Here is a 24,872-nt window from a genome sequence, read left to right as displayed (position 1 = left end):
TGAAGAATATGTACTTATGTGTCTTATTTCTTAATAAGTTGCTTGTTGAGCGGTAACCATGTTTCTAGGGACGCCATCAACTTTTACCTTTGTTGAATATCATGTGAGTTGCTATGCATGTTCGTCTTGTCTGAAGTAAGGGAGATTTTCATGATCAAATGGTTTGAGTATGCATACTGTTAGAGAAGAACATTGAGCCGCTAACTAAAGCCATGATTCATGGTGGAAGTTTCAGTTTGGAAAATTAATCCTCAATCTCTTATGAGAATATTAATCAGTTGTTGAATGCTTATGCATTAAAGAGGAGTCCATTATCTCGTTGTCTATGTTGTCCCGGTATGGATGTCTAAGTTGAGAATAATCAAAAGCGAGAAATCCAATGCGAGCTTTCTCCTTAGACCTTTGTACGAGCGGCATAGAGGTACCCCTTTGTGACACTTGGTTGAAACATATGCTATGCAATGATAATCCGTGTTAATCCAAGCTAATTAGGACAAGGTGCGAGCACTATTAGTATACTATGCATGAGGCTTGCAACTTATAAGATGTCTTATACATAACACATATGCTTTATTACTACCGTTGACAAAATTGTTTCTTGTTTTCAAAATGAAAAGCTCTAGCACAAATATAGTAATGAATGCTTCCCTCTGCGAAGAGCCTATCTTCTACTTTATTGTTGAGTCAGTTTGCCTATTCTTTCTATCCCGCAAGCAAACACTTGTATCAACTGTGTGCATTGATTCTTACATGTTTACCTATTGCACTTGTTATATTGCTTTGTGTTGACAATTATCCATGAGATATACATGTTCAAGTTGAAAGCAACCGCTGAAACTTATATCTTTCTTTGTGTTGCTTCAATGCCTTTACCTCGAATTTATTGCTTTATGAGTAACTCTTATGCAAGTCTTATTGATGCTTGTCTTGAAAGTATTATTCATGAAAAGTCTTTGCTATATGATTCATTTGTTTACTCATTATCTTCATCATTGCTTCGAATCGCTACATTCATCTCATATGCTTTATAATAGTATGATCAAGATTATGATAGCATGTCACTTCAGAAATTATCTTTGTTATCGTTTATCTACTCGAGAGCGAGTAGGAACTAAGCTTGGGGATGCTTGATACGTCCCAAACATATCTATAATTTCTTATGTTCCATGCTACTTTTATGATGATACTCACATGTTTTATACACATTATATGTCATATTTATGCATTTTCCGGCACTAACCTATTGACGAGATGCCGAAGAGCCAGTTGCTGTTTTTGGTTTCAGAAATCCTAGTAAGGAAATATTCTCGGAATTGGACGAAATCAACGCACAGGGTCCTATTTTTCCACGAAGCTTCCAGAAGACCGGAGAGGAAACGAAGTGGGGCCACGAGGTGGGGCCACACTAGGGCGGCGCGGCCCAAGCCCTGGCCGCGCCGGCCTGTTGTGTGGGCCCCTCGTGACGCCCCTTGACCTGCCCTTCCGCCTACTTAAGGTCTTCGTCGCGAAACCCCCCAGTACCGAGAGCCACGATACGAAAAACCTTCCAGAGACGCCACCACCGCCAATCCCATCTCGGGGGATTCAGGAGATCGCCTCCGGCACCCTGCCGGAGAGGGGAATCATCTCCCGGAGGTCTCTTCATCGCCATGATCGCCTCCGGATCGATGTGTGAGTAGTCCACCCCTGGACTATGGGTCCATAGCAGTAGCTAGATGGTTGTCTTCTCCTCAGTGTGCTATCATGTTAGATCTTGTGAGCTGCCTATCATGATCAAGATCATCTATTTGTAATCCTTCATGTTGTGTTTGTTGGGATCCGATGAATATTGAATACTATGTCAAGTTGATTATCAATCTATCATATATGTTATTTATGTTCTTGCATGCTCTCCGTTGCTAGTAGAGGCTCTGGCCAAGTTGATACTTGTGACTCCAAGAGGGGGTATTTATGCTCGATAGTGGGTTCATGCCTCCATTAAATCCGGGACAAGTGACATAAAGTTCTAAGGTTGTGGATGTGCTGTTGCCACTAGGGATAAAACATCGATGCTTTGTCTAAGGATATTTGTGTTGATTACATTACACACCATACTTAATGCAATTGTCTGTTGTTTACAACTTAATACTGGAAGGGGTTCGGATAATAACCTGAAAGTGGACTTTTTAGGCATAAATGCATGCTGGATAACGGTCTATGTACTTTGTCGTAATGCCCTGATTAAATCTCATAGTACTCATCATGATATATGTATGTGCATTGTTATGCCTTCTTTATTTGTCAATTCCCCAACTGTAATTTGTTCACCCAAAGATTCGCTTATCTTATGGGAGAGACACCACTAGTGAACCGTGGACCCCGGTCCAATTCTTTACATCTCGAAATACAATCTATCGCAATTGTTCTTTACTGTTCTTCGCAAACAATCATCATCTTCCACACTATACATTTAATCCTTTGTTTACGACAAGCCGGTGAGATTGACAACCTCACTGTTACGTTGGGGCAAAGTTCTGTGATTGTGTTGTGCAGGTTCCACGTTGGCGCCGGAATTCCTGGTGTTGCGCCGCACTACACTCCGTCACCAACAACCTTCAACGTGCTTCTTGGCTCCTACTGGTTCGATAACCTTGGTTTTTTACTGAGGGAAAACTTGCTGCTGTGCGCATCACACCTTCCTCTTCGGGTTCCCAACGGACGTGTCATCTACGCGCATCACAAACCTGGCCCAAATATGCGCCAGATTTGCGTCTCGGCGGACGCTGCGCGGACGCGCAAAGTGTCCGCTCGCGTCTCCACCGGGCCCGCCTGGCAACGAGTCTGCACCGAGGGCACCGCTTCGGCGGTCAGCGCTTCCGCGTCTGCGCCGCAGGCTTCGCCATCAATGGCGCGGCTGCCTGTTCCGCGCGCGCATCGGGCGGGCGGCGGCCGGGCTTCGCGCCGCCTTCAATGGCATCGTATCCGCGCGCGCCGCCCTTAAAGTCCACCGGCCGCGTCGCTCCTTCGCCCACACCACACCTCCACTCGCACCACCGCCGCCACGCCGCAGCGACCGGGCGCTCCACCGCCGCCACAGCCCGCAGCACTCGGGTGCCTCCACCGCCGCCACGCCCACAACACTCGGGCGCTCCACCGCCGCTACGGCCTCCTCAACCTCGAGCACCGGCGGCGGCGCGCCGCGGCGTACGCTCCCCGGATGGCAACCGGCCTTGGGTCATACCGGAGCTCATCGTGCTCGACTGGCGACGATGAGAGACAGACAGACGACTGAGGAGGAGTAGGCGTTTAGGTTTATTTTTTATGTTTTAAGTATGTAAATTATGTTTCATTTTTTAAAAAATAATTCGTCCTAAGAAAATGCGTCGTGCCGCTATAGCCACCCCGACGCAAACGGACGCGCGGTCGATTTCGACCAAAAGGATCGACGCAAATGGACGCGCGCGGACGCTAAAATGCGTCGCGCCGCTGAAGATGCCCTTAAGGGGAAGGGGATGGTGTCTCCCTATTATCTCTTACAAGAAGGCCCCACCATCACGAATTCACGACGACATCACCCCTCTATCCTTTCCCCCTCGAGAAACCTTCTCTTCCTCGGTTGCCTTTGCCCCTCGTTCCCCTCTTCTTCTCCCAATCCTTCTAGAACCTTCCGGAACCTGCACCTGCGTCCGGATACGATGAACGGCCTCCTAGCGTCGCCGTGCACGAGGCCAGTCCTGCTCCGCCCCATCCCGAGCTCAGTCACCCGTCTCCTCCCCGCCAAAACCCTAGCCCTGCCTCCGCTCCGCCTCCCACGCAGCATCCGCGCTTCGCCGCCGCCCCCGCGCGCCGCCGCGCAGGTGGCGGCTTCGGCCGTGGGAGGGCTTCTGGCCCCGCTCTCGGCGCTGGAGGTCGGCCTGCGGAGCATCAACCTCGCGCCGCTGCGTCCGCCGATCGCGGCGGCGATGTCGGCGGCCGTGCGGTGGCTGGGGGTTTACCGGGAGGTTCTGCTCGTCGGGGTGCTCTTCTCCTGGTTCCCCAACATCCCATGGGACCGCCAGCCCTTCTCCGCCCTTCGAGACCTCTGCGACCCCTTTCTCGCCCTCTGCCGCGAGGTCATGCCGCCGGTGTTCGGCCGCAAGCTCGATCTCAGCCCGCTCGTCGCGTTCATGGCTATAGACATCCTCATCATGATCCTTCGACCTCAGCCACGCATGTGAGGTATGTGTTGTTCTTTCTTGCTAAGATGGTTCTGCCTGCGTGTTCATGAGTGTAACAAATAAGTCACAAGGCCATTATTTTTGTTTACTTTCGTCAATTTTCGCGCTTATTGGAAACTATCATTGCCTTACAACGTTATGTGGTGAACAATTACGCCTGCAATCTTGCCACAAGTCACAACAGATGAACTTACATCTTGTAGTTGGTAGTTAGAGCTTTTGCAGTGGGGAAGTGCTACAGAGTGAAGCCTAATCCATTAGTTAACTGGTGACCAAAAACACCAAGCATATATACTAAGTAATATTTTGGTTTTATGTTTTGGTGAAAATAAATAGAGGACGATAATATGAATTTTAAACCCATTGGTTCGAGTTATGGAAGTTGACAACTAAAATTGCATAACTACTCTTGGGTCCTTAGTTCCTTAGTTCCTTAGTTCCTTACCTATATTACTATTGAGGTTGTTTAATTGTTAGTCGCTGGGTTTTTACCTATATTACGACCAGTGTTTTTTAATTGTTACTCGTCTAGTTTTTTAATCTGTCTGTGCATTGGCATGCGTAAATACTAAATACTCCAGGATACGAGAGGCTATAGTTTGGAATCAGCAATGATATTATCGTACAGACTTGTGGTCCACGGGAATGGGATCAATAAATGTTGGATTCACCTTCCACTTATTTCTTAGTTTGTACCATGGTCTACTTAATCATATTTCGTTATGTAATACTGCTTTGTGTAACTTGGCTAAACATGTCATTCTGTGCCTAAAATGCTGATTATAGCTCTTTAAATGTGATGCACCATCATTCTAGTATGACCCGGAACTTCCAAAGTATAGTTCATTTGTTGGATTTGCAGACTAACGGAACTAAATATCTAAGGTTAATTAAGATTATTGGAAGCTAAACATGAGCTGAATTGAGAGTGAAGTCTAATTGGAAGTGTTTCTCACTTCATCGAAAAGGCTAAGTATGCCATGTACATGATGCATTTGTCAACTAGTCATGGATTAAAGGAAGGGGGTTTGTGTGTTGCCATGGCACTTTTCTTTTAAACCAGTTTTTACCCCTTCCTTGTAAATCTTGGTACTAGATAGATGCAATTGTTTCCTCTGTCGAATCTCATCCTGGCTTGTCAATGCTGGATTCTGGAGTTAGCAAGTTCATATGCGTGAAGATTTTGTCATAAGAAACACATTAGGATTGAAAATACAACAGTTGAAATTTCACAAGAGCAACAACAGTTGTGGTACCATTTGAACTAAACAATTCAGCTGTTTGAAAAGTACATCACCAGCATCATTTATTTTGATTGAAGAACCCATATTTTGTTATTTGGTTTCTTTACATAGATGATCAGGAAAATGGAGGGTACATTTTGTTTGATCATTCTCTGAACACTCCATCAGTTCTTTATATGGAATTGCGTTTTAGAATCTTTGTAGACTTGTAGTGTGTCTGTGTGTGGTCAAACGTTTTGAATATTTATCACCAATATATGTCATATTATCTTCACTAGCCGCGTGAAGTTTATACCTGTAGATTTATTGTTAATACTTAATAGTACTTCCATATACAAAGTTTCTTGTTTATACTAATATCAACATAGTTACAGTTATTCCTGCAGAAATGAACTGTTTTAATCATGTTGTTAAAGCTGTAGAAAGTCGACAACATTTTATAAGAGGTTGGAGGGAGTACTATCATATCACTACCATGTTTTTAGTTTTTTTGTGCTTCCTTTGTGGGTCTATCAAGTTGAATTGCAGTACCATAGGTTCCTGAATGTGTGTTTGCATGGACCTTATTTCCTGGAAAAGAACCTGTTCAAACACTACTGTTATGAATTTGCACAAGTAATGATGCCTATAGGACACAGGTGATAGGTCAAACACTAAAAAAGTTCATTTGGAATAGAGGTGAGTTGTGGCTGATGTAAATCTTTGCGTGCATATAAGAGCTCGAACATTAGCCCTAATAATTCGATTTTTTGATGCCCAAATAGAATGAATGAAGTATTTTGTCAAGTATCTGCTTATAACTTATGTGCTAAACAAAAGATAGAGAAAATACATTTTGTTTGCCCCCATGTATTACCTAGTTATAAAAACCTCATGTTCCTTTGTTTGCATTTCCAAGTTCCGTTGAAGTAGTTTATTTATTCAAATAAATTTCATGTTATCATCTATATTTACTATGACTATGATTTTGCAGGGATTGAAGGGTAGATGTGGTATGTTTAGTTCTACTATTGGAGCATGGTCGTTTTTTTGGTCGTTGCTGGACTCTACCAAGATAAGATAAGGAGTGGTGGTTGGATGCAAAACCAATATATTATTTGCGAGGGGAACACAGTTTGAGTTATTTTGAGATGTTTGGTAGGCAAGTGTAGCTCCCTTGATAAAGCTTCTTCCATTAACGGAACTCAATGATTGTACAACTAGTACATGGCTTAGCTACAAATTGTGATTATGCTCTGTTCTCGGACCAAATCTGTCTTCGCTATGTTAGCACAATCTGCACGTCTGTTCAAAGCAATTTAGAGAACTGCATCTCAAAGCCGAATCGTTCCTGAACTAGCACAGACATAAGCTCATGCATCTGCCTGTCATCTGATTTTTGTGCTTTCTTTTCCTTGAATCACAAGGAGGATCTTATCTCCCTTTCTGACTTGAAATCTGTGTTTACCTGCGAAGTCACATGTTCTGGTTGAGAGCTGAGACTCGTGATCATTTGGTACAGGTCTTTTCCTTTCATTATTGAACAGCTTCGCTGATTTCCTATGCATATTTTATTAGCCGTTGCTGTTCTGGGGCTCTCAGAGATTTGTATGTTCGTTGGAAAATCTTTGGCAAGTACCCATGACAATTAGAAGGTGGACAATTCTAGGAGTAGTTCTCAATTTGTTAGACCAGTTAGCTTGTAAATTAGGTGAAGTGAGTACCGAAACTGCATTTTTTACCAGCTCGATTTGGCCCTTTTTGCCCAGGTCGCATGCCAGGGAAAAACACCACGAATCTCTTCCGTTGAAAAAACCGTTTTGTATGAGCAATTATTAAAAAAAATGATGAAAAATCAGCATCAAACACGGCAGATCGAGAGAAGTAGTGGGGTAGTGTCGATTGCAAAATTTTGTGACATGGAACTCAAACGAACACTTGTACATGTGTCAGGTCCGTAGCCGTCCGGCGCCTGTGCTCACTGCTGAGTGCTGAGCAAATAGGATCCTACGGTTTCAACGATGTTCCCACAGGCCACAGCCAATGGCCCCCTGCCACCATTTCTTATCGTATCTCGCGCGCTGCACATTGATTCCGGATAAACATGATGCCAGTCCGCGGCACCGTTCAGCTCGCGACCGCATTGTCCGGAGCATATACCCCACCCCTCTCCACCCCCACTGACCCCTGGGCCCGCCTCACAAACCGCTCGCTCCAGCTGTCACCGACAGGTAGGCCTGCTTACGGTGCCCCACAGGTCAGCCTCACCGACACCCACCTCCAAAAACAACTCGTCCCCCTCCCTTCCTCGCCTCCATTTTCCCCCTGGCCGAAAAGAAAAAAAAAGAAAGAGATCATCAAATCAAAAGGGTGAAAGGGGAGAGGGAGAGGGAGGAAGGCGCAGAGGCCCTAGCAATGGCGGGGTGGTACGAGGAGGCCTCGGGCCTGCTGCTGCGCCCGCCGGCCCTGGCGGAGATGGCCGTGGACGTGCTGCTCTGCGCCGTGCCGATCTGGGCCGCCGTCATGATCGGCCTCTTCATCGGCTGGGCGTGGCGCCCGCGCTGGACGGGGCTGCTCTTCCTCGGCTTCCGCAGCCGCCTCCGCCTCCTCTACGTGCCGCCGGGCCTCGGCGCGCGCCGCCTCTGGCTCGCCTGCACCGCGCTCTCCGCCTTCTCCGTCGCGCCAAGGCTGCTCTCCTCCGCCTTCCGCCGCCACGGCAAGCGACAGCGCGAGGATCACGACACGGACCAAGCCTGCGGGGACGCTGCCGCGTATGCCGACGGCAGGTGAGAGCCAAATCTGTCTAGGCCTGTTGGGGGGCGGAAATGCGCTGCGTTTCAGCTGTCAATTGCGCTGGTTGGAATTGTTTATGTTCGTCTCTACTTTTACAATTATTACTCCACTGCTACGGAATTTAGATAGGATGATTGCAATTCTACCAATGCTGGGTTAATTAGGAGCTTCATAGTTTTCTTTTCGTTGTGAAATTCAACTATTAATTAATTAACTGAATCGATTCTAGAGCTCACTCGTAAATAAGGTAAGATTTGTCAGGGAGAGTGCTTGTATTTACAATTGGACAGGTGATGTTCGAAAATTGTAGTGTTCACTGTCATCCAGGTGTTTAGGAGCTAACAACGGATGACACATGTTGCTCGGCCGTGTGAAACTTGCCTTCTGAGTGCAAGGATTTGTAATATAGCTTTCCTTGACTGCATTTTCATCACGAAGAAGTAATTGCTTTTACCATTGTCAGTTGATCCCTTGTGTTTGGGCTTACTGTTGTGGCCACAAAAACCATCCATCCACCATGATTTTAGTGTAAGTACAAGTACTAACTGTAATCACTGTACATAATCAATTTTGACTTAACCTTGCCTTTTGGCATACTGATCGTGGGTTCCTTTAGTTTGTGTATTTAGTTTATATGTCGCATTAGAGGTATCCAAACATAGACAAATCATGCTTTTATGATATGAATGCACCACAGAGGTCCATCGTTTTGAATTTATTCCAACATGCATTTTCAGTGATCTCTTCCACTAAGTACATTTCGTTTTTTTTACAAGGTCAATATTTGAGGGAAAGCATGATAGTATCACTGACAAGGACCTAGATCACCTCGTGCAACTTTTGGATGATAAGGAGAGTGGCCATACAGGGTGGCAGCATTTGATGGAGCGTACTACTTCCAACATGACGTACAAGGCCTGGCGTCATGAGCCCGAGGTTTGTTTTATCACTGGGAGAAAAGGAAACAGATGCTAACAGTATAGTATAGTATAAAAAAACAAGGGTCATTCATTATAAGAGGTAGTTTTAGCTTCTTCTTTTTAGATTCATAATATAAGCTTCTCATTGCAAATTAAGAATTTAGATACACCAAATAAATGTCCCAGGAACAGGATCATGTCATTGACTTGTATACCTCAGTCCATTTGCTGTGTTTTTTTTTGTCAGATTTCTACCTTCTTTCTGAAATTACTTCATCGAAAACTGTACGAACTTGCAGAAAATATATATCATGGTTAAACTGTCAACATCATGTCATTTATGTTTTTATGTGCTGCTCTCTAATTTATTCCTACTTTTTATGTAGGTGGGACCTATAATGCATTGCAGCCAGACTATTTTTGAGGATGCTACACCTGAACTGGTTAGAGATTTCTTCTGGGATGATGATTTTCGTCTAAAGTGGGATCCCATGCTTGTGTGCTTCAAAACTTTGGATGAGTTCCCCCAGAATGGAACCACAATTATTCACTGGATAAAAAAGGTTTGACAAGTTGTGCTTCCTTTATTTCATTATTGTATATTGTGTTTCACAATTCCAACGTGTTGTTTGCTTTCCAGTTCCCTTTCTTTTGCAGTGACCGTGAATACATTTTCGGACGGCGTATTTGGGAATCTGGGAAGGCTTACTATTGTGTTACAAAGGTATATCTTGAACACTTCTTATAGATGACAAACTGTAGGATGCTCTCAAACCATTCTGAACCGTACATTAATTTTGCTCCCAAGGGTCTAATAAAATACAGCTCACCTCTGCCACCCACAACTCTTAAATCTGTTTTAGTGGTTTTAATGTTTGGATTTTTAGCATAAGAAGAAACAACAAATTTGGGAAGTACCAATTGATAGTACTATAAAAATGTATTGTTGTATACTTCTACCAATTGACTATATGTGAAGAAAGGGTGTTGCAAATAATGTAACATGAGAATGATTGAGCAGCATTCTTGTTCGGGTCATAAACAAATCTTGTGGCATGGTTACAATTTGTAACTTGACAAAATGAGTTGACATGCCAACTTTTATTTTACCATCTGAACCGAAAATCTTGTAACATGGTTATGCCGTAATGTCAGAACATTTGCTACAAATTTTGCCAGCAATGAACATCATTTCATTGAACAGACAAAACATATCATGTAGCGAGAAAATATTATCTGATGGAGAAAAAGAAACCTTTTCTTAGGTGTCTGCAGGGTTAAAAGATAATAAAATATAGGCAACTAAACTGACAACTAATGGCCATGGATGGTGTCATCGGCTATAAAAGCAGCCCGATCAATTATTCCTAACAAGACAACACATACGCATGCCATGAAAACAAAAGGAAAATGCAACACAATGCATATTAATCCTGTCACATATGCACGCCATGACATGCATTCTCTCCCTAATTATTTCTCCACTGTGTATCTATTGTTTCTTTGTCTTAACTAAGCCTGAATAGATGGGCAATTTTTTAACAATAATTACTCAAACAATCGATGGTCCAGATTTATCCATTAGTCTTCAAATGAACCGTCTTACAATGTTTTCTGGCCCAAGGATATATACTTCCATTAATGTGACATGCATTCGCTAACTAGTTTTCATTTTGCATTGTACATATACTTCTATCAATGTATCTTAGTAATAACTAGCATAAATCAAATGATTTTTGGCCATTTCCCCATTTTTCCATAGTAAATATTTGTTCCTACTAGTTCCTTGTTAGCTATACTATTAATATTGATTACTACCTATGTTTTTTTTCAAAGGGTCCGCTTCCCCATTTTATTACATACCTGTTATCCTCTCTGCACTTTTTTATCTCTTTAACGGTTTAACCTTAGAAAGTTCACATGAGCAGTTCAGCACCTTTGTCATTGACCTACATGCAGCTTCTCCTTATCCCAATAATCGACATTCTGTGATGCTTTTAATTTCTCGATTTTCCTGCATCGGTAGCACAGCACTCATCATGTGTTCTTATTTTAATATTTTTTTTTTCGTCGTAGGCCATTTTATGATATGGTAGGTGCTAGCCTGACATTTGAACCGAATTGTTTGCATACTACGATTTCTCCTGAGATTACTGGCTTATGAGTATTCTATGTCTAGGAGGAGATAAACCATTACTATCGCTCCCCTTTTTATAACGGTATGTTTCAGATCTTTTAGTAATGAAAAAGATCTGCTTATGTTTGACATTTGATTTGCCTGGCAATGGTGTGGCATGCTTGGAAAGAATGCTCTTCTTTCTGGAAGTAGTTGATCAGGGCAACTGATGTGAGCCAAAAAACAAACCCACATAGTGACATAATACTCGCACATAGCTTGCTGTTTAATCGATCCCTCGATCTCAGTACAGAGAATTAGTTGCTGCCTTGGCATGTTTGCATAACCAGCGTATGATTTAGAGGTATTTCAGTATTGATGCATATAGTATGTAGAAATTCTCGATTGTGACTTGAGAACCCTCAGCAACTTCCATTTACAGGGAGTTCCTTATCCATCTTTGCCCAAGAAGGAAAAACCCAGACGTGTGGAATTGTACTTTTCGAGTTGGCGTATTAGACCTGGTAATTCTTATTCTTACTACTAGTATTCGACTTCAATCAAGCAGGGATGCAAATGTTTGGACCTTTTTGACATTTGGTTCGTTCTCTGCATGCAAAACTGCAGTTCAGTCGCCCAAACAAGATGGCCAGCAACCCATGGCATGTGAAGTAACTTTGGTTCACTACGAGGACATGGGCATACCCAAGGATGTCGCGAAAGTTGGTGTCCGTCACGGCATGTGGGGTGCTGTCAAAAAGCTGCAGTCTGGGTTTAGAGCATATCAGCTAATGAGAAAATCAGAAAACATCCTCTCACGCAGCGCCATCATGGCTAGGGTGACCACCAAGACGTGCATTGCTGGTTCTGATGACCCCTTTGATCAAGGGCCCTCCACCGCAGAAAGATCCAGCAATGAGGATAGCAACTCCAGGGCAGTCCAACATGGGTTTGACTGGAAATGGGTGGTGGTCGGTGGTGCGGTGGCTGCAGTCTGTGTGCTCAACACGGGCATCGTAGGGAAGGCCCTCTTACTTGGAGCTGCAAGAAGGCATGCAAAAAAGTGATGAGCACCTAGGAGCATCTACAAGAGAAGGCTTCATGGCCATCAGGGCCTGTTGGTCTCCAGAGAGCCGCAGTCGAGATGGGGAGGAACGAAATCCATGCCGTGCTACAGGAGGTAGATAATCAGGGTGCCTAATTTTGGATGGTGTTTTGTATGCAATATGGCGTTTGTGCGTTAGCATCACAGATTAATGAGGGAATCTCTGGATGATTTATTCGAAGATCTCTGAGATTTGCTGAAAAACTTCTGCTAATAAACCGCTTTGAAAGCGCATTTTCAGCTATTGCACGTTCCATTTTTTGAAAACATAATACTATATATAACGAAGCCAGCAGGCCGCCTCATTAGAATTCCAATCCCCTTAGGTATCATGGAAGGAAAAAAATGCGTCTGGTACCTGTTGCTCCAGTTCAGAACAAAGTTACATCTTTAAGTACAAAAGACAAAATAAAACTAGGGGGAATCATTCCATCTAACTATAGAATTTGAGGTGAAAGCATAACTACCTAATTCATGAGCCACTTGATTAGCTTCTCTATTACAATGCATAAAATCAATAGAATTGAAATCTTGCGCCTTCAAGAAGCATTCAGAAAGAATAGCAGAGTATGGGCTCCAGAATTGAATAAGCTCCAACGAGTCAGCTTCAACCGTTACATTTGTCACCCCTAGCTCTTGCAAAAATTTCAAGCCCTTCAAAAGAGCTAACGCTTCTGCTGTCGCTGCATTAAGAATATGTGATATAGGACAAGCATATCCGGCAATAGCATCACCTTGGTCATCCCTCAGGACAACCCCAACGGCACCCAAACCATTCACATGGAAAGAGGTGTCAGAATTTATTTTGTAGCACCCACCAACGGCACCCAAACCATTCACATGGAAAGAGGTGTCAGAATTTATTTTGTAGCACCCACGCCAGGGTTTCTTCCAAATTATTTCCCGGATTACATTTGATGCTGCAGCTGCAGGAATAAAATTCGATGTTAAAGCTTGAGTGGCAAAAGCTGTACGTTTAGGTTCCGTGACCCTTTCTCCCTTTACAAGTTCATGTCTTTGCCACCGTAGTTACCAACATGATACAGCGATCGTTTCCTTGATCTTCAAATTTCCAAGAATCGGTGACTTCAAGTTAACACGGCATAGCAAATCCTCCAAGATAGTCGACCCCGATCGCTCACCTGCAATTGCTTGCTTGATATATTCAGACAAGCCCAAAGACTTCCAAACTTCGCATGCCCGATAGCAAGAGAACAGTAAGGGCGTGTTTGGTAGCCCGGGTCTACCTGCGAATCTCCCATCCCAACCGAGAATTCTGTAAATTTGGGTGTTTGTTAGCCCGGTTTTCTCCTCTCAACCCTGCCCACCTCGCACGAAAAACGCTCCAGAGCCCTGCCCGAGAGAGAAGCTCGATTCGAGCTTCTGAGCTCAGCCTAGCTGAGTCCATCCGGAAAACGCCCCCGCAAAACACTGTACCGTCGCCCACACACCCCCAGACCCCAACCCGCACGTCTCATTCCCCCTCACTCTCTCTCTCCCCGCACGCCGCGCCCGTTGCCCCGTCACCGAGCTTGCCGCCTCGCAGACCGCAGACGCCGGCCTGCACGAGGACTCCCAGACGCCGTACTGCGCGGCCGCCTCCCAGACGCCGTCCTGCGCGCCGCCCGACGCCACAACTCCGCGACCGACGGGCCAGCGCCGCCACGGGACAGCGCCGCCATGGCCAGACACGGGACAACGCCGCCGCCTCCCCGACTTCATCCTGTGCCATCGCCTTCCCGACTACGGCTTGCGCCGCCACCTCACCGACGCCGGCTGCGCCGCCACCTCACCGACCGGCCTCCACGGCCTCGGCCTCGGCCAGGCCTCCACGGCCTCGGCCTCGGCCTCGTGCCGCCACGGTCTCGGCCACGCGCCGCCCTCCGTCGAGCACCCGCCACGGCCTCTCACCGGCGGCCGCTTCTCTCGCCGGCGGCCGCTTCTCTCGCCGGCGGCCGCTTCTCTCGCCGGCGGCGATTTCTCAGGGACCCGATTGCTTTTCGTTTTAGCTTTTAGGGACCTGATTGCTTTTAATTTTTCTGTTCGAGGTTCTTTGTGTAAAAAAATCAGACCAGCTCGGTTGAGCTCAGATTGCCTCACCAAACACCATCTCTATTTAGCATGTGTGAGCACACCCGATCTACCAAACGAGTGGTAAAATCTCACCTGAGCTTGTATAAGGTCAGCTTGTATGGGTTGAGAATGTCTTTCTCTAGTGACCCGGGCTACCAAACAGGCCCTAAGTGTCTCATATCTTCTGCACCCCTTTGGCATACAGGGCATTCAGGGTTCACTTTAAGATGCCTATAAGCCAGAATCGACCTACCAGGGACAACTCCATGCAGAGACCTCCACATAAAGATCTTTGCCTTGCTTGGCACTTCCAACTCCCAAACTTTCTCCCAAACTGGATTAATATTAACGGTACCTTGCCCATCAGCTCGTCTAGTTTTATTTCCGAATTGGTGATTCCACTCCGTGTGATAAGCGGACCGAACTGTGAACATATGAGATTTAGTATTGTTCCAGGCAACAAAATCCTCATTCAGAGAATCACTTAGGGGAATCCGTAGGATTTTTCCAGCATCGACACCTAATAGATTATCCCTTATAATACCCTCATCCCAATCACCGGTGACTGGATTTATTAGCTCATCCACTGTTCTGAGAATACTTTGTCCTTTCCTCGAGTAAACTTTCCTTGTGTGACTACTGGGAATCCAATGGTCTTCCCAGATATTTATTTGGGTACCATTTCCAACTCTCCAAATATGTCCACGCCTGAATGTTTGCAGCCCTGCCACAATGCTTTGCCAAGAATAAGATGACCCATGTTTAGGGCATGCTTTTAAGATATTTTCATGTGGGTAATATTTTGCTCTCAGCACTTGTGCGCAAAGAGATTCTGGATTTGTAATCGGTCGCCAAACCTGTTTTGCAAGCATAGCCAGATTGAAAGAGTATAAATTCCTGAACCCCATTCCTCCTAGTTTCTTTGGGATACACATTCTCCACCAAGCAAACCAGTGAAGCTTCTTTTGTTCATCCGTATCACCCCACCAAAACGCAGAAATAGCATCATTCATCTCTTTACATAAACCCTTCGAAATTTTAAAAACACCCATGGCATATACATGAATAGACTGAATAATTGCTTTCAATAAGATTTCCTTACCTCCCATTGATAGGAATTTTTCTTTCCATCCGTTGAGTCTCTCTATAATTCTCTCAAGAAGATACAATAAACTTTCACTTTTATCTAGGCCAACCATGGTTTGTAAGCCCAAATATTTATCTGAGATAGCCTCTGTCATTATATTCAACTCTGTACATATTTTAGCTTTCAACTCCACATCAACATTGGGGCTAAAGTAGATGATGCATTTTGACTCACTTACCATCTGCCCTGAACTAGCACAGTAATCTTCTAGAATTTGTCTTAATGAGGTTGCATTAGTCATATCTGCCCGCATAAGAATTAATGAATCATCAACAAAAAGTAGATGAGATACTGCTGGTGCATTTCTGCACACCCTAACACCTTCGATGCCACGAACCTCCTCTTTATGAGCCAAAAGACTAGAGAGACCTTCTGCACACAGAAGGAATAAATAAGGAGACAAAGAATCCCCCTGACGGAGACCCCTGCTTGGAGAGAAGCAATCTGTTTCTTGATCGTTATACCTGATCTTGTAATTCACTGAATTTACACAGGCCATGATTAGGTCCACAAACTCAGAACTGAACCCAAGACGAGTAATCATCCTTCCAAGGAACACTCACTCAACACGGTCATAGGCTTTATGCATATCAAGTTTAACCGCACAATATCCCTTCTTCCCTTTCTTCTTATTTTTCATGCAATGCATACTTTCATATGCAATCAGAATATTGTCATTGATCAAACGGCCAGGGACAAAAGTACTTTGAACATTAGAAATCACTTTCTCCAAAATAACCTTAAGTCTCAGGGCAATCATTTTTGAAATTACCTTATAAAGCACATTGCATAGACTTATAGGCCTGTATTGAGAGATTTTATCCGGAGATTCCACCTTAGGAATAAGCACGATGACCGTATCATTCCAGCCGTCCGGAATAATTTTATTGTTAATAGCCTGAAGGACTTCCTTGACAATAGAATCCCCGATAATGTTCCAACATTTCTTGAAAAATATTGCATGGAGACCGTCTGTACCAGGAGCTTTAGTGTCTCCAATAGAGAATAACGCCTTCTTAACTTCCTCATCGTTATAGGGTTTAATAAGTCCATCATTCATTTCAGTTGAAACTTTAGGCAATACTTTATGCAGAAGCTCCGGATCTGGTTCATCCACTTCTGTTGTAAATAGCCATGCGAAATAATCTGAATATGAGGATTTAGATAAGTTGTTCCCTCAAAAACATTCCCATTATCATGCAACAACTTTTTGATACGGTTTTTTTCCTCCTTGCTGTAGCAAAGTTGTGAAAGTAACTTGTATTTTTATCTCCATATTGAAGCCAGTTAACCCGACTTCTTTGAGCCCAGTGTATTTCTTCCATATCCAGCAATCTTTCTATTTCCTCTGATAGTTCCCTTTGACGAGCAATATTCTCAGGTGATAAAGATTGGCGCACAACATTTTCCAACTCTCGTTGTGTTTTCCTAAGCGTATTCTTTGATCTTTTCAGAACCGTTTTATCCCATTTATGCAAATGATCATGCACCTTAGCCAGTTATTCCGCCAATGGTTCATTCAAGTTTAATGGGTCACTCAAGTCCCACGCCCCTTGCACGACATCCATGAAGTTTTTTTTTCCTTCAGCCATCGAGCTTCAAACCTTAACACCGACGGGCTATGAATCTGCTCAACAACTGGTTCATCAATACACATAAGGATGGGCCTATGATCAGACCGGCAGATGATGAAGACTAGAGTCCGTGAATTTAGCACTCCATGGTTCATTTGCAACCGCTCGGTCCAGCCTTTCTCCACGTAAATTTGTCTCCTATATAACCTACATCCACCAGATTACAATCCTCAATGGCATCCCGAAACGCTTTCATACAATGGGCAGGTCTTGTTGTTCCTCCCTCCTTCTCAAAAGGATATAAGATATCATTAAGATCACCCATAACTAGCCATGGCATGTCAGAAATCGTGCTCAAGTCTCTTAGTCTTTGCCATGTCCTATGTTTATTTTCCCATCTTGGCTCACCATATATGCCAGGGAACCTCCAAACATTTTCCTGTCCAACTCCAATCATAGCATCAATGAAGTTTTGTTCTATCCCTCACTGATAATACAACCTCTTTTTTCCAGAAAATAATCAGCCCTCCACTCCTTCCATCACTAACAACTACCTCCTTAAAATCCATACGCAACTGTCTCCGAAGCATCTCTTCCAGGAACAACTCGAGGTGAGTCTCTAGCAGAAACACAATATCAGGGCTTCTACGGTTGATAACATCCAATAGAGCCCTAACTGCCGCAGCCTTTTTGAGGCCACGACAATTCCAGCTTAATATTTTCATTGCTCCTGGACAACCTCCATCCCGGAGGCCGCCGATATAGGGTTTGTAGAATTATCATTGCCACTTTGGACCTCATCCACCTTAGTCCTCTTTGGGGGTTGTACCTTACCAGGTGTACCCTCCATGCTTGTACCCACCATATTGTTCGTATTGTCGAATAAACCCACCATATCAGAAACTTTGCCACCTGAGTAGCAAGTTCCCTTCAGTAGTATCTGGCTCATCGAAATTAATTTGTTTTCTGGAATTCCATTCACCAACTCCCTTCCCTGGACCATTGGTATTTGCATACCCCGCACCCTCATTTCACCGGGCCTACTTATCCCATGCAGCAACATTTGGGTCACCCATTTGCCCTCTACCTCTCCCCATAAACAAAGCTCACCATGGAACAGAGCTGCGACCCCCACCTCTACCTCGGCCCAAACCACGGCCACCACCGGCTAGCATAAACTCTCCCCATTCAAACTTGGACTCATCATGTACGCCATCTCCACATTCCTCATGCCAGTGGCCAAGATGACCACAGTTATTGCAGAAAGTCAGCAATTTCTCATATTTAACTTGGTACCAATTCTTCTGTTTATCTTGAGTCATTGAAACAAATCTGGTGAGCTTCTTATTGACGTCAATCTTCACCTGGATTCTGACGAACTCACCCACATACCCAGCTGGTAGTTTGATCTGCACTTCTTTAATTTCTCCCATGTTCCTGCACATGCCACGAACTACCGCCTCTTTCAGGAGCATGTCTGGTAATTTCAGGACCTGAGCCCATACAGTAATTTTGTTCAAGACAACAGTTCTAGGGTTTGTGAAGCCTTCATATTCTTCCATCATAACCGCCTGATTTTTGAAGACCCATGGACTTTGCTTCATCGCCTTATTCCAATCTCCAAGACTGTTAGAATATGTTTTAGAGGTTTTATATCTTATGTATTTGGGCCTCGTATATGGGCTGAGTATTTTGTACAAACTCTGGCATATTGTTTGCCCTATATAACATGGAACCGTGGCCAAGACAAAGGTACACGTTAACAACCATCGCTAATATGGTATCAGAGCGAACTTCTTCCACGACCTAGCTGCCTCGCCGCCACCGCCGCCGCTGTTCCCAGCCGCCACCGTTGCCGCCACAACCAACAACCGCGCCACCGCCGCAGCTGTCTGCTGTCACCGTCGCGCCCTACAAAATCCCTCCAAGACACATACAAACACAACTCTGTCGCCGCTGCCGTTGCTGTTTCTCAGTTGCCGCCGCCGCCGCATCACAAAACCCCTACAGATTTACACCTGCCGCTGCCGTCGTTGCTTCTTTCAGCCACCGTCGCAGCCGCATCACAAAATCCTAAAATCCTCGCCGATCAAAACCCTAGATCGTTAGCCATCAGCCATCTCCACCAAACACCCACCACAAGCCCAAAACCCTAAGTTTGCTTCTGTTTTCAGGTCTACCATCATGAGCGCGTCAAGCTCATCCGCAATGACAAGTTCTGCTCTCGCTGCTGCCCTAGGGGCACCACCGGCCCAACAGCTGAATCGCAACAAATTTCTGCTTTGGAAGGCTCTGGTTCTGCCTGCTTTCCGTGGTGCCAATGTTATGCAACTGCTGGATGGTTCGGATCGTGCTCTGCCCAAGACTATTGAGGTTGACGATGCTGAGCAAAAAAAGGTGATGGTCCCCAACTCGGCATACATTGACTGGATGGCCAAGGATCAACAAGTTCTTCGGTTTCTCCTCAACACCCTCTCGCCAGATGTGCTATCGCATTTGCTTGAGGTGACGTCCATCGCCGAGGCCTGGGCTGCTATCAACGCCATGTTCAAGACAGCGTCTCGCACCAAGGCGCAGCACCTTCGTGGTGCACTCAATGACACCAAGAAATTGTCGTTGACTGCTGATCAATACTACACTAAGATGAGAGGCCTTGCTTCTGAACTGTCTGCTCTCGGAAAACCTCTCGAAGATGATGAACTCCTTGGCTACTTGTTGCATGGTCTTGATAAGGGAGAGTACAATGCACTCATCACCACAGTGCATGGAAACCCGGGCATATCTCTTGATGAATTTTATGAACAATTGAGCTCTTATGACATGCGGAACGGAGTGGAAGAAAACGGCTCCTTTGTATCATCTGCCAACCTTGCCCATCGTGGTGATCCACGATCTCGTGCTCGAACTCCACCACCCCGTGATCGCTCACCTCCTCCGCCATGGGCTCGCAGTCCCTACCGTGGTGATGATAGCCGCAACTGGCGTCGTGATGACAATTGGCGCCGTGATGATCGGAGAGGTGACCGTCGAGATGATCGCCGTAGAGATAATGGTGGTGGTCGCCGTTCCGATGGACGCCGTTCTAATCGCGTCCCTACTCCTTATGTTGATACGGAGTGTCAAATCTGTAAGAAGCATGGTCACCCTGCCAATGTGTGCTGGTGGCGCTACTCGGATGACAAGAAAGACAAGGATGATGGTGACAAGGGAGCAAACCTTGCCTCCTATGGTGTTGATACAAATTGGTATACTGATACAGGGGCCACTGACCACATCACCAGTGAACTGAACAAGCTTCTTATAGCCAACAAGTACCATGGGCAAGATCGAGTTCGCACTGCTGAAGGTTCAGGTATGCACATTAGTCATATTGGTAATTCAGTTTTGCGCACCCCTCATGGCTCCTTTGATCTCAATAATATCCTTCATGTCCCTAGTGCATCAAAGAATCTTTTGTCCGTTCATCGCTTTACTCTTGATAATCATGTCTTTATTGAGTTTCATCCTTTCTTCTTCTTAATCAAGGACCAAGCAACTCGAAGGACACTGTTTAGGGGCCCCTGCTGGGGTGGTCTCTATCCCTTGGTGCCTATGTTTCATGAGACCGCCAAGCACGCCTTCATCACAATAAAACCATCATCCGCTACATGGCATCGCCGCTTAGGACATCCATCTTCGTTTGTGGTTCAACAAGTTCTTAGGAAGAATAAAATAGCTTACACCCCAGAAAGTACACCTTATGTTTGTGACTCTTGTCAGTTGGAAAAGAGTCACCAGCTACCATATCCCACTTCTTCTAGTGTTTCCACTGCTCCCTTGGAGCAAGTCTTTTCTGATGTATGGGGAGCAAGTCTTTTCTGATGTATGGGGGCCTGCCCCTCTTTCTGTGGGAAAACATGCATATTATGTAAGCTTCATCGATGATTTCAGTAAATTTACATGGATCTATTTGCTCAAGAAGCGTTCTGATGTTTATCAAGCCTTTCTTAATTATCAACAGTATGTTGAACGTAAGTTTGATAGAAAAATTGTTACTATGCAAACTGACTGGGGAGGTGAATATGAGAAATTAAATGGTTTCTTTCAAAAAGTTGGCATTACACATCATGTCTCTTATCCTCATGCTCATCAGCAAAATGGTTCAGCTGAAAGAAAGCATCGTCACATAGTCGAAGTTGGTCTTGCTTTACTTGCTAACTAGATGACCCGGTGCGCCCCGGCGCACAGGCAGAAGCAAAATAGAACTGTAACCATAACTTGTAGTCAGTTAAGAAGGAGCATTATTTTCTTGATAAGTACATAGTACATAGAAAAAGAAAAAGAAGAAATGACTACGGGCAAACAATTTAGGTCTCCGGTCCAATGAAGAAGTGAGGACCACAATACTAAAGTTTTAATATAACAATGGCTATAAGAACGGCAATTCTCGTATGGAACTTTGGCTAATGTTGAGCGGTACCGTCCTATGACTCGATGCGCCCCGATGCAGAGGCCAAAGCGAGATATTATTGTAACTCTAAGTTTTAGCCGGTTAAGAAGTAATGATTTTCCTCAAATGAACAAACTAAGTAGTGTTATTTTCGTCGATAGAAATACATCAGAATAATCACCAATGGGTAAACATTTTAGGTTTCCAACCTATTTGAAAATTGAGGCGCAGAGTACCGTAATAGTGGTAAACTTGTATGGAAATTTAGCTAAGTTTCAATGGCATTGTCCTATAGATATAGGTTATATGAAAATTTAGCAGAAACGAACTGTTTAGCTGCGTAAAAAATCAGTAGGTCATGCAACGCAATTTCAAGATATTGCAATCACACTATACATATTCCTTGCAAACAAGTTCAGACCATAAACAAAGAGATATTATTTGTAGAACACCATCAACCGTAAGTCGAAAACAATGAAGGGAGGAATAAAATAAGGACATGCTGGTGCAATTTCTTATAGCAATAAGCTAATAGAGTAGAACTAATACATTGTTTGTTAGTTAGGTTCACCCAAAAGGGAGTGGTAGCAAAACAGGGTCATACAGTACCCAATATAGAAATAAAACACAGGAGCTTAGGTATGTACATAAAACTTCATCAGTTGTAGGTATGATTGGGGCCCTGATTCATTCCAAGCTTTTTACAACCTTGGGAAGACCAAAACAATGCACCAGTTACTACAACTTCTTGTGTTCCTTTTGTTTTCTTATCACCTTTTTAGCATCTCGCGAAAGATCTGTGGCCACGTTCTCAAATTGCTCCATTGCTTCCTTGTAGCTTTCAGCTTTACTTCTTTGCCCTTCAGAATAGTTCCTTTCATTGTTCTCCTTGTCAACTGGAGTAGTTGTCTTCCAACCATCTTCCAACCCAGGCCTCTCTTCAACAACGATAAACTTCGTGAACTGAACCATGAAAAGGCGCTCTACAGACGGGTTGCACATGAATTTCCTGATACAAAACCTTCCCCTCTTGTAGCACATCCTTGATGCGCTCTATAAAAACTCAGCACATCCTTGAGGCGCTCTATAAAAACTCAGCACATCCTGTAAAAAACACAGCAGCTGCATGATTGGTACAAAGCGAAGCAAGGAAGGAAAGAAGAGCAATTGTAGCACCAATCAAGCATCTGAGTTGGTGCTTCTGGAATAGTTTGCAACTAAACTCCAAATGCTAGCAGTTCACAGGGACGGTCTAGTATACAGCCAGTCTTATGCAAGCTAAACCAACTGGACCGGGGTTATATTATTGCAAGCTAAATCAAATGCACAGATGTAGGAAATCATAGTTAGTTGCAAAGCAAGCTAAATGTTCACACATACGATGGTCGGTGCCCCGGATCAATGAAATAATTACATAAAAAATAAATGTTAGTGAATGGGAGATGGATCTTCGCCTGAGATTGAAGAAACAAATTAGGATGAGCTCACCTTGGATATGCAATAGTAAAAGCTACCATGCCAGACAATAACATTGAAGCTAGGTTGAACTTTCCGTTACAATATAAGCAGCTAAATTTTTTAACACGGAGACCAAATTATATGGATCGAACATCAGGTACAAATTACAAGCTGTAGGTGAAGGCAAGGAATTCCTACTAAATAAGGAAGCATTTTTGGATTCAGTTCAATAAGACACTTTAGGAGGAAAAATCATGCATTCAGACTATATATGATCTAACACAAACGGAAGGAATTGTAATGACCATCTGACCAGCACTATATATCACTTCTTTGGAAAAGATACATACCTAAAAGTGTTCTCCAGGTGGAGAGCATGTGTGTTTCTTCAGCATGTTCATCAGGATCGTCCTGGCAAATGAGGATGGAACAACACAAAATTAGTTTAACGGTGTAGTGTAAACCTCCTGGACAAAATGATCAGTATACACACATTGTAGTTCTTTGCTGTGGAATGTGCAAATCCTAGCACTTATTTTCAGATTCTATATTGCTGAAGCAAACTCAAAAACACTGCCAATAGAGTTTATTTTTTATTCTAGTTCAGATTAAGTCTCAACATCCTTGCCAACCTGATCAGCAAGGCCACAAGCAATGCAAATATGAATCTAATGTACTCTAGTGCAAGCGGCAAGCACACAGGCGAACAGAGCGGCACCACATAGCACATGTAAATGTGGGGAAAAGGCTGTTTTCTGTAGATCATATATGGATGGTGCTAGGGAATGTTGTCTACTGGAAAATTAGTGACGAATCAGATCTTTTAGTGGGCTTGGAAGCAAATAAAGGTGTAGCCGGCGATACATGACATACTCTTAAATGGCAGGAAACAATATGCTAATCTTGGCCAATAGGTACAGAGCAGCGTGCTAACCTTGGAAATTAGCAGGAGGCGAGCCCGATGGTAAGTTGCCCTTTCCGAGAAGATGAGGACATAGCGGGGTTGTGCAGCTTCCACTGGAGGGGCACAGTAGCCAGATCGATGTGCACCGACGAATCTCCGGTAGACGGCGGGGATCAGCCGTCCACGAGACGACCAGCGGTTACCGTCCTGCTCGCTGCCGCCCCACTAAAGTCCGACCGCCGCCGCCATCGATGGGGATCGGCCGTCGCGCAGCCCCCGGCCGTCCACGAGACGACGAGCTGTTCCCGTCCTGCTCACTGTCGCCCAACTTCAGTCCGACCGCCGTCGCCATCAGAGCTCTCGGAGTGCAAATCGAGAGGAGGCCGTGGAGGGGAAATCGAGAGAGGACGTGGATTCTAGGAGGGGAGGAGGCGGATTGGGGACGAGTGATGGCGGCGGACTGGGGGCGAGAGGTGGCCGCTTGGTTCGTGCTGTCCACCAACGAAGGCGACCCAAACGAGCGCCCGCTACTGCCTCCCACAGTCGGCCCCGCACGCACCTAGCCCCACGCGTCATGGACTTGATCAGCGAATGAACAAGTGACAAATGAAACGACTGCATCGGACGGCTGCTGTTAAAAGTGGGCTAGAAATTTTACTGTCCCTGGTGAAACGGACGCGCAGGATGGATGTGCCCCTTGAAACCACCTGGTTGGCCGGGTAGCTTCGCAACATTTATAGAAGTATGCCTCCATGCCCCTTAAATTCTGGGATGAAGCTTTTATCACTGTAACCTTTCTCATTAATTTACTCCCCAGCAAAGTGCTTGATTTTGAAACTCTCACTGAACGATTTTTTCATATCATCCCAAATTATGATGCCTTGAGAACTTTTGGTTGTGCCTGTTGGCCCAATCTTCGTCCTTACAACAAGCG

The 24,872-nt window shown here is 44.7% G+C and overlaps 2 protein-coding genes and 1 long non-coding RNA gene across 3 annotated transcripts; 2 read left to right on the top strand and 1 right to left on the bottom strand.

Moving 5' to 3' along the window:
* The first annotated feature begins 3,549 nt into the window (after nt 1-3,549).
* LOC124676812 (ylmG homolog protein 1-1, chloroplastic-like) lies at nt 3,550-6,876 on the top strand. The gene is made up of 2 exons (XM_047212838.1): nt 3,550-4,197; nt 6,414-6,876. The coding sequence occupies exon 1, from the start codon at nt 3,675-3,677 to the stop codon at nt 4,194-4,196; it is 522 nt and encodes a 173-aa protein (XP_047068794.1). The 5' UTR covers nt 3,550-3,674; the 3' UTR covers nt 4,197; nt 6,414-6,876.
* Nucleotides 6,877-7,805: 929 nt separating this feature from the next.
* On the top strand, nt 7,806-12,597 carry LOC124676507. The gene is made up of 6 exons (XM_047212551.1): nt 7,806-8,205; nt 8,989-9,148; nt 9,519-9,695; nt 9,773-9,856; nt 11,691-11,772; nt 11,876-12,597. Exons 1-6 carry the CDS (start codon nt 7,835-7,837, stop codon nt 12,313-12,315), a joined length of 1,314 nt encoding a protein of 437 aa, XP_047068507.1. The 5' UTR covers nt 7,806-7,834; the 3' UTR covers nt 12,316-12,597.
* A 9,486-nt stretch (nt 12,598-22,083) lies between these two features.
* On the bottom strand, nt 22,084-24,427 carry LOC124678866. The gene is made up of 3 exons (XR_006994673.1): nt 23,969-24,427; nt 23,385-23,445; nt 22,084-22,680 (listed from the first exon to the last, which is right to left on the bottom strand). It is a non-coding gene; the product is annotated as an uncharacterized LOC124678866 (long non-coding RNA).
* Nucleotides 24,428-24,872: the final 445 nt, after the last annotated feature.

Source organism: Lolium rigidum, chromosome 7 (genome assembly GCF_022539505.1).
Source record: "Lolium rigidum isolate FL_2022 chromosome 7, APGP_CSIRO_Lrig_0.1, whole genome shotgun sequence".
Classification (NCBI taxonomy): domain Eukaryota; kingdom Viridiplantae; phylum Streptophyta; class Magnoliopsida; order Poales; family Poaceae; genus Lolium; species Lolium rigidum.
The sequence above is the reverse complement of the archived record's forward strand: the minus strand, read 5'-3'. Positions and strand labels throughout refer to the sequence as shown.

Bases quoted from the DNA above. Each gene is read 5' to 3' on its own strand.
- LOC124676507 (XM_047212551.1), top strand. From the start codon at position 7,835: ATGGCGGGGTGGTACGAGGAGGCCTCGGGCCTGCTGCTGCGCCCGCCG. The intron at 9,149-9,518 runs GTTTGTTTTATC...CTTTTTATGTAG, and splicing joins CCTGGCGTCATGAGCCCGAG to GTGGGACCTATAATGCATTG. The intron at 9,696-9,772 runs GTTTGACAAGTT...TTTGCTTTCCAG, and splicing joins TTATTCACTGGATAAAAAAG to TTCCCTTTCTTTTGCAGTGA.
- LOC124676812 (XM_047212838.1), top strand. From the start codon at position 3,675: ATGAACGGCCTCCTAGCGTCGCCGTGCACGAGGCCAGTCCTGCTCCGC.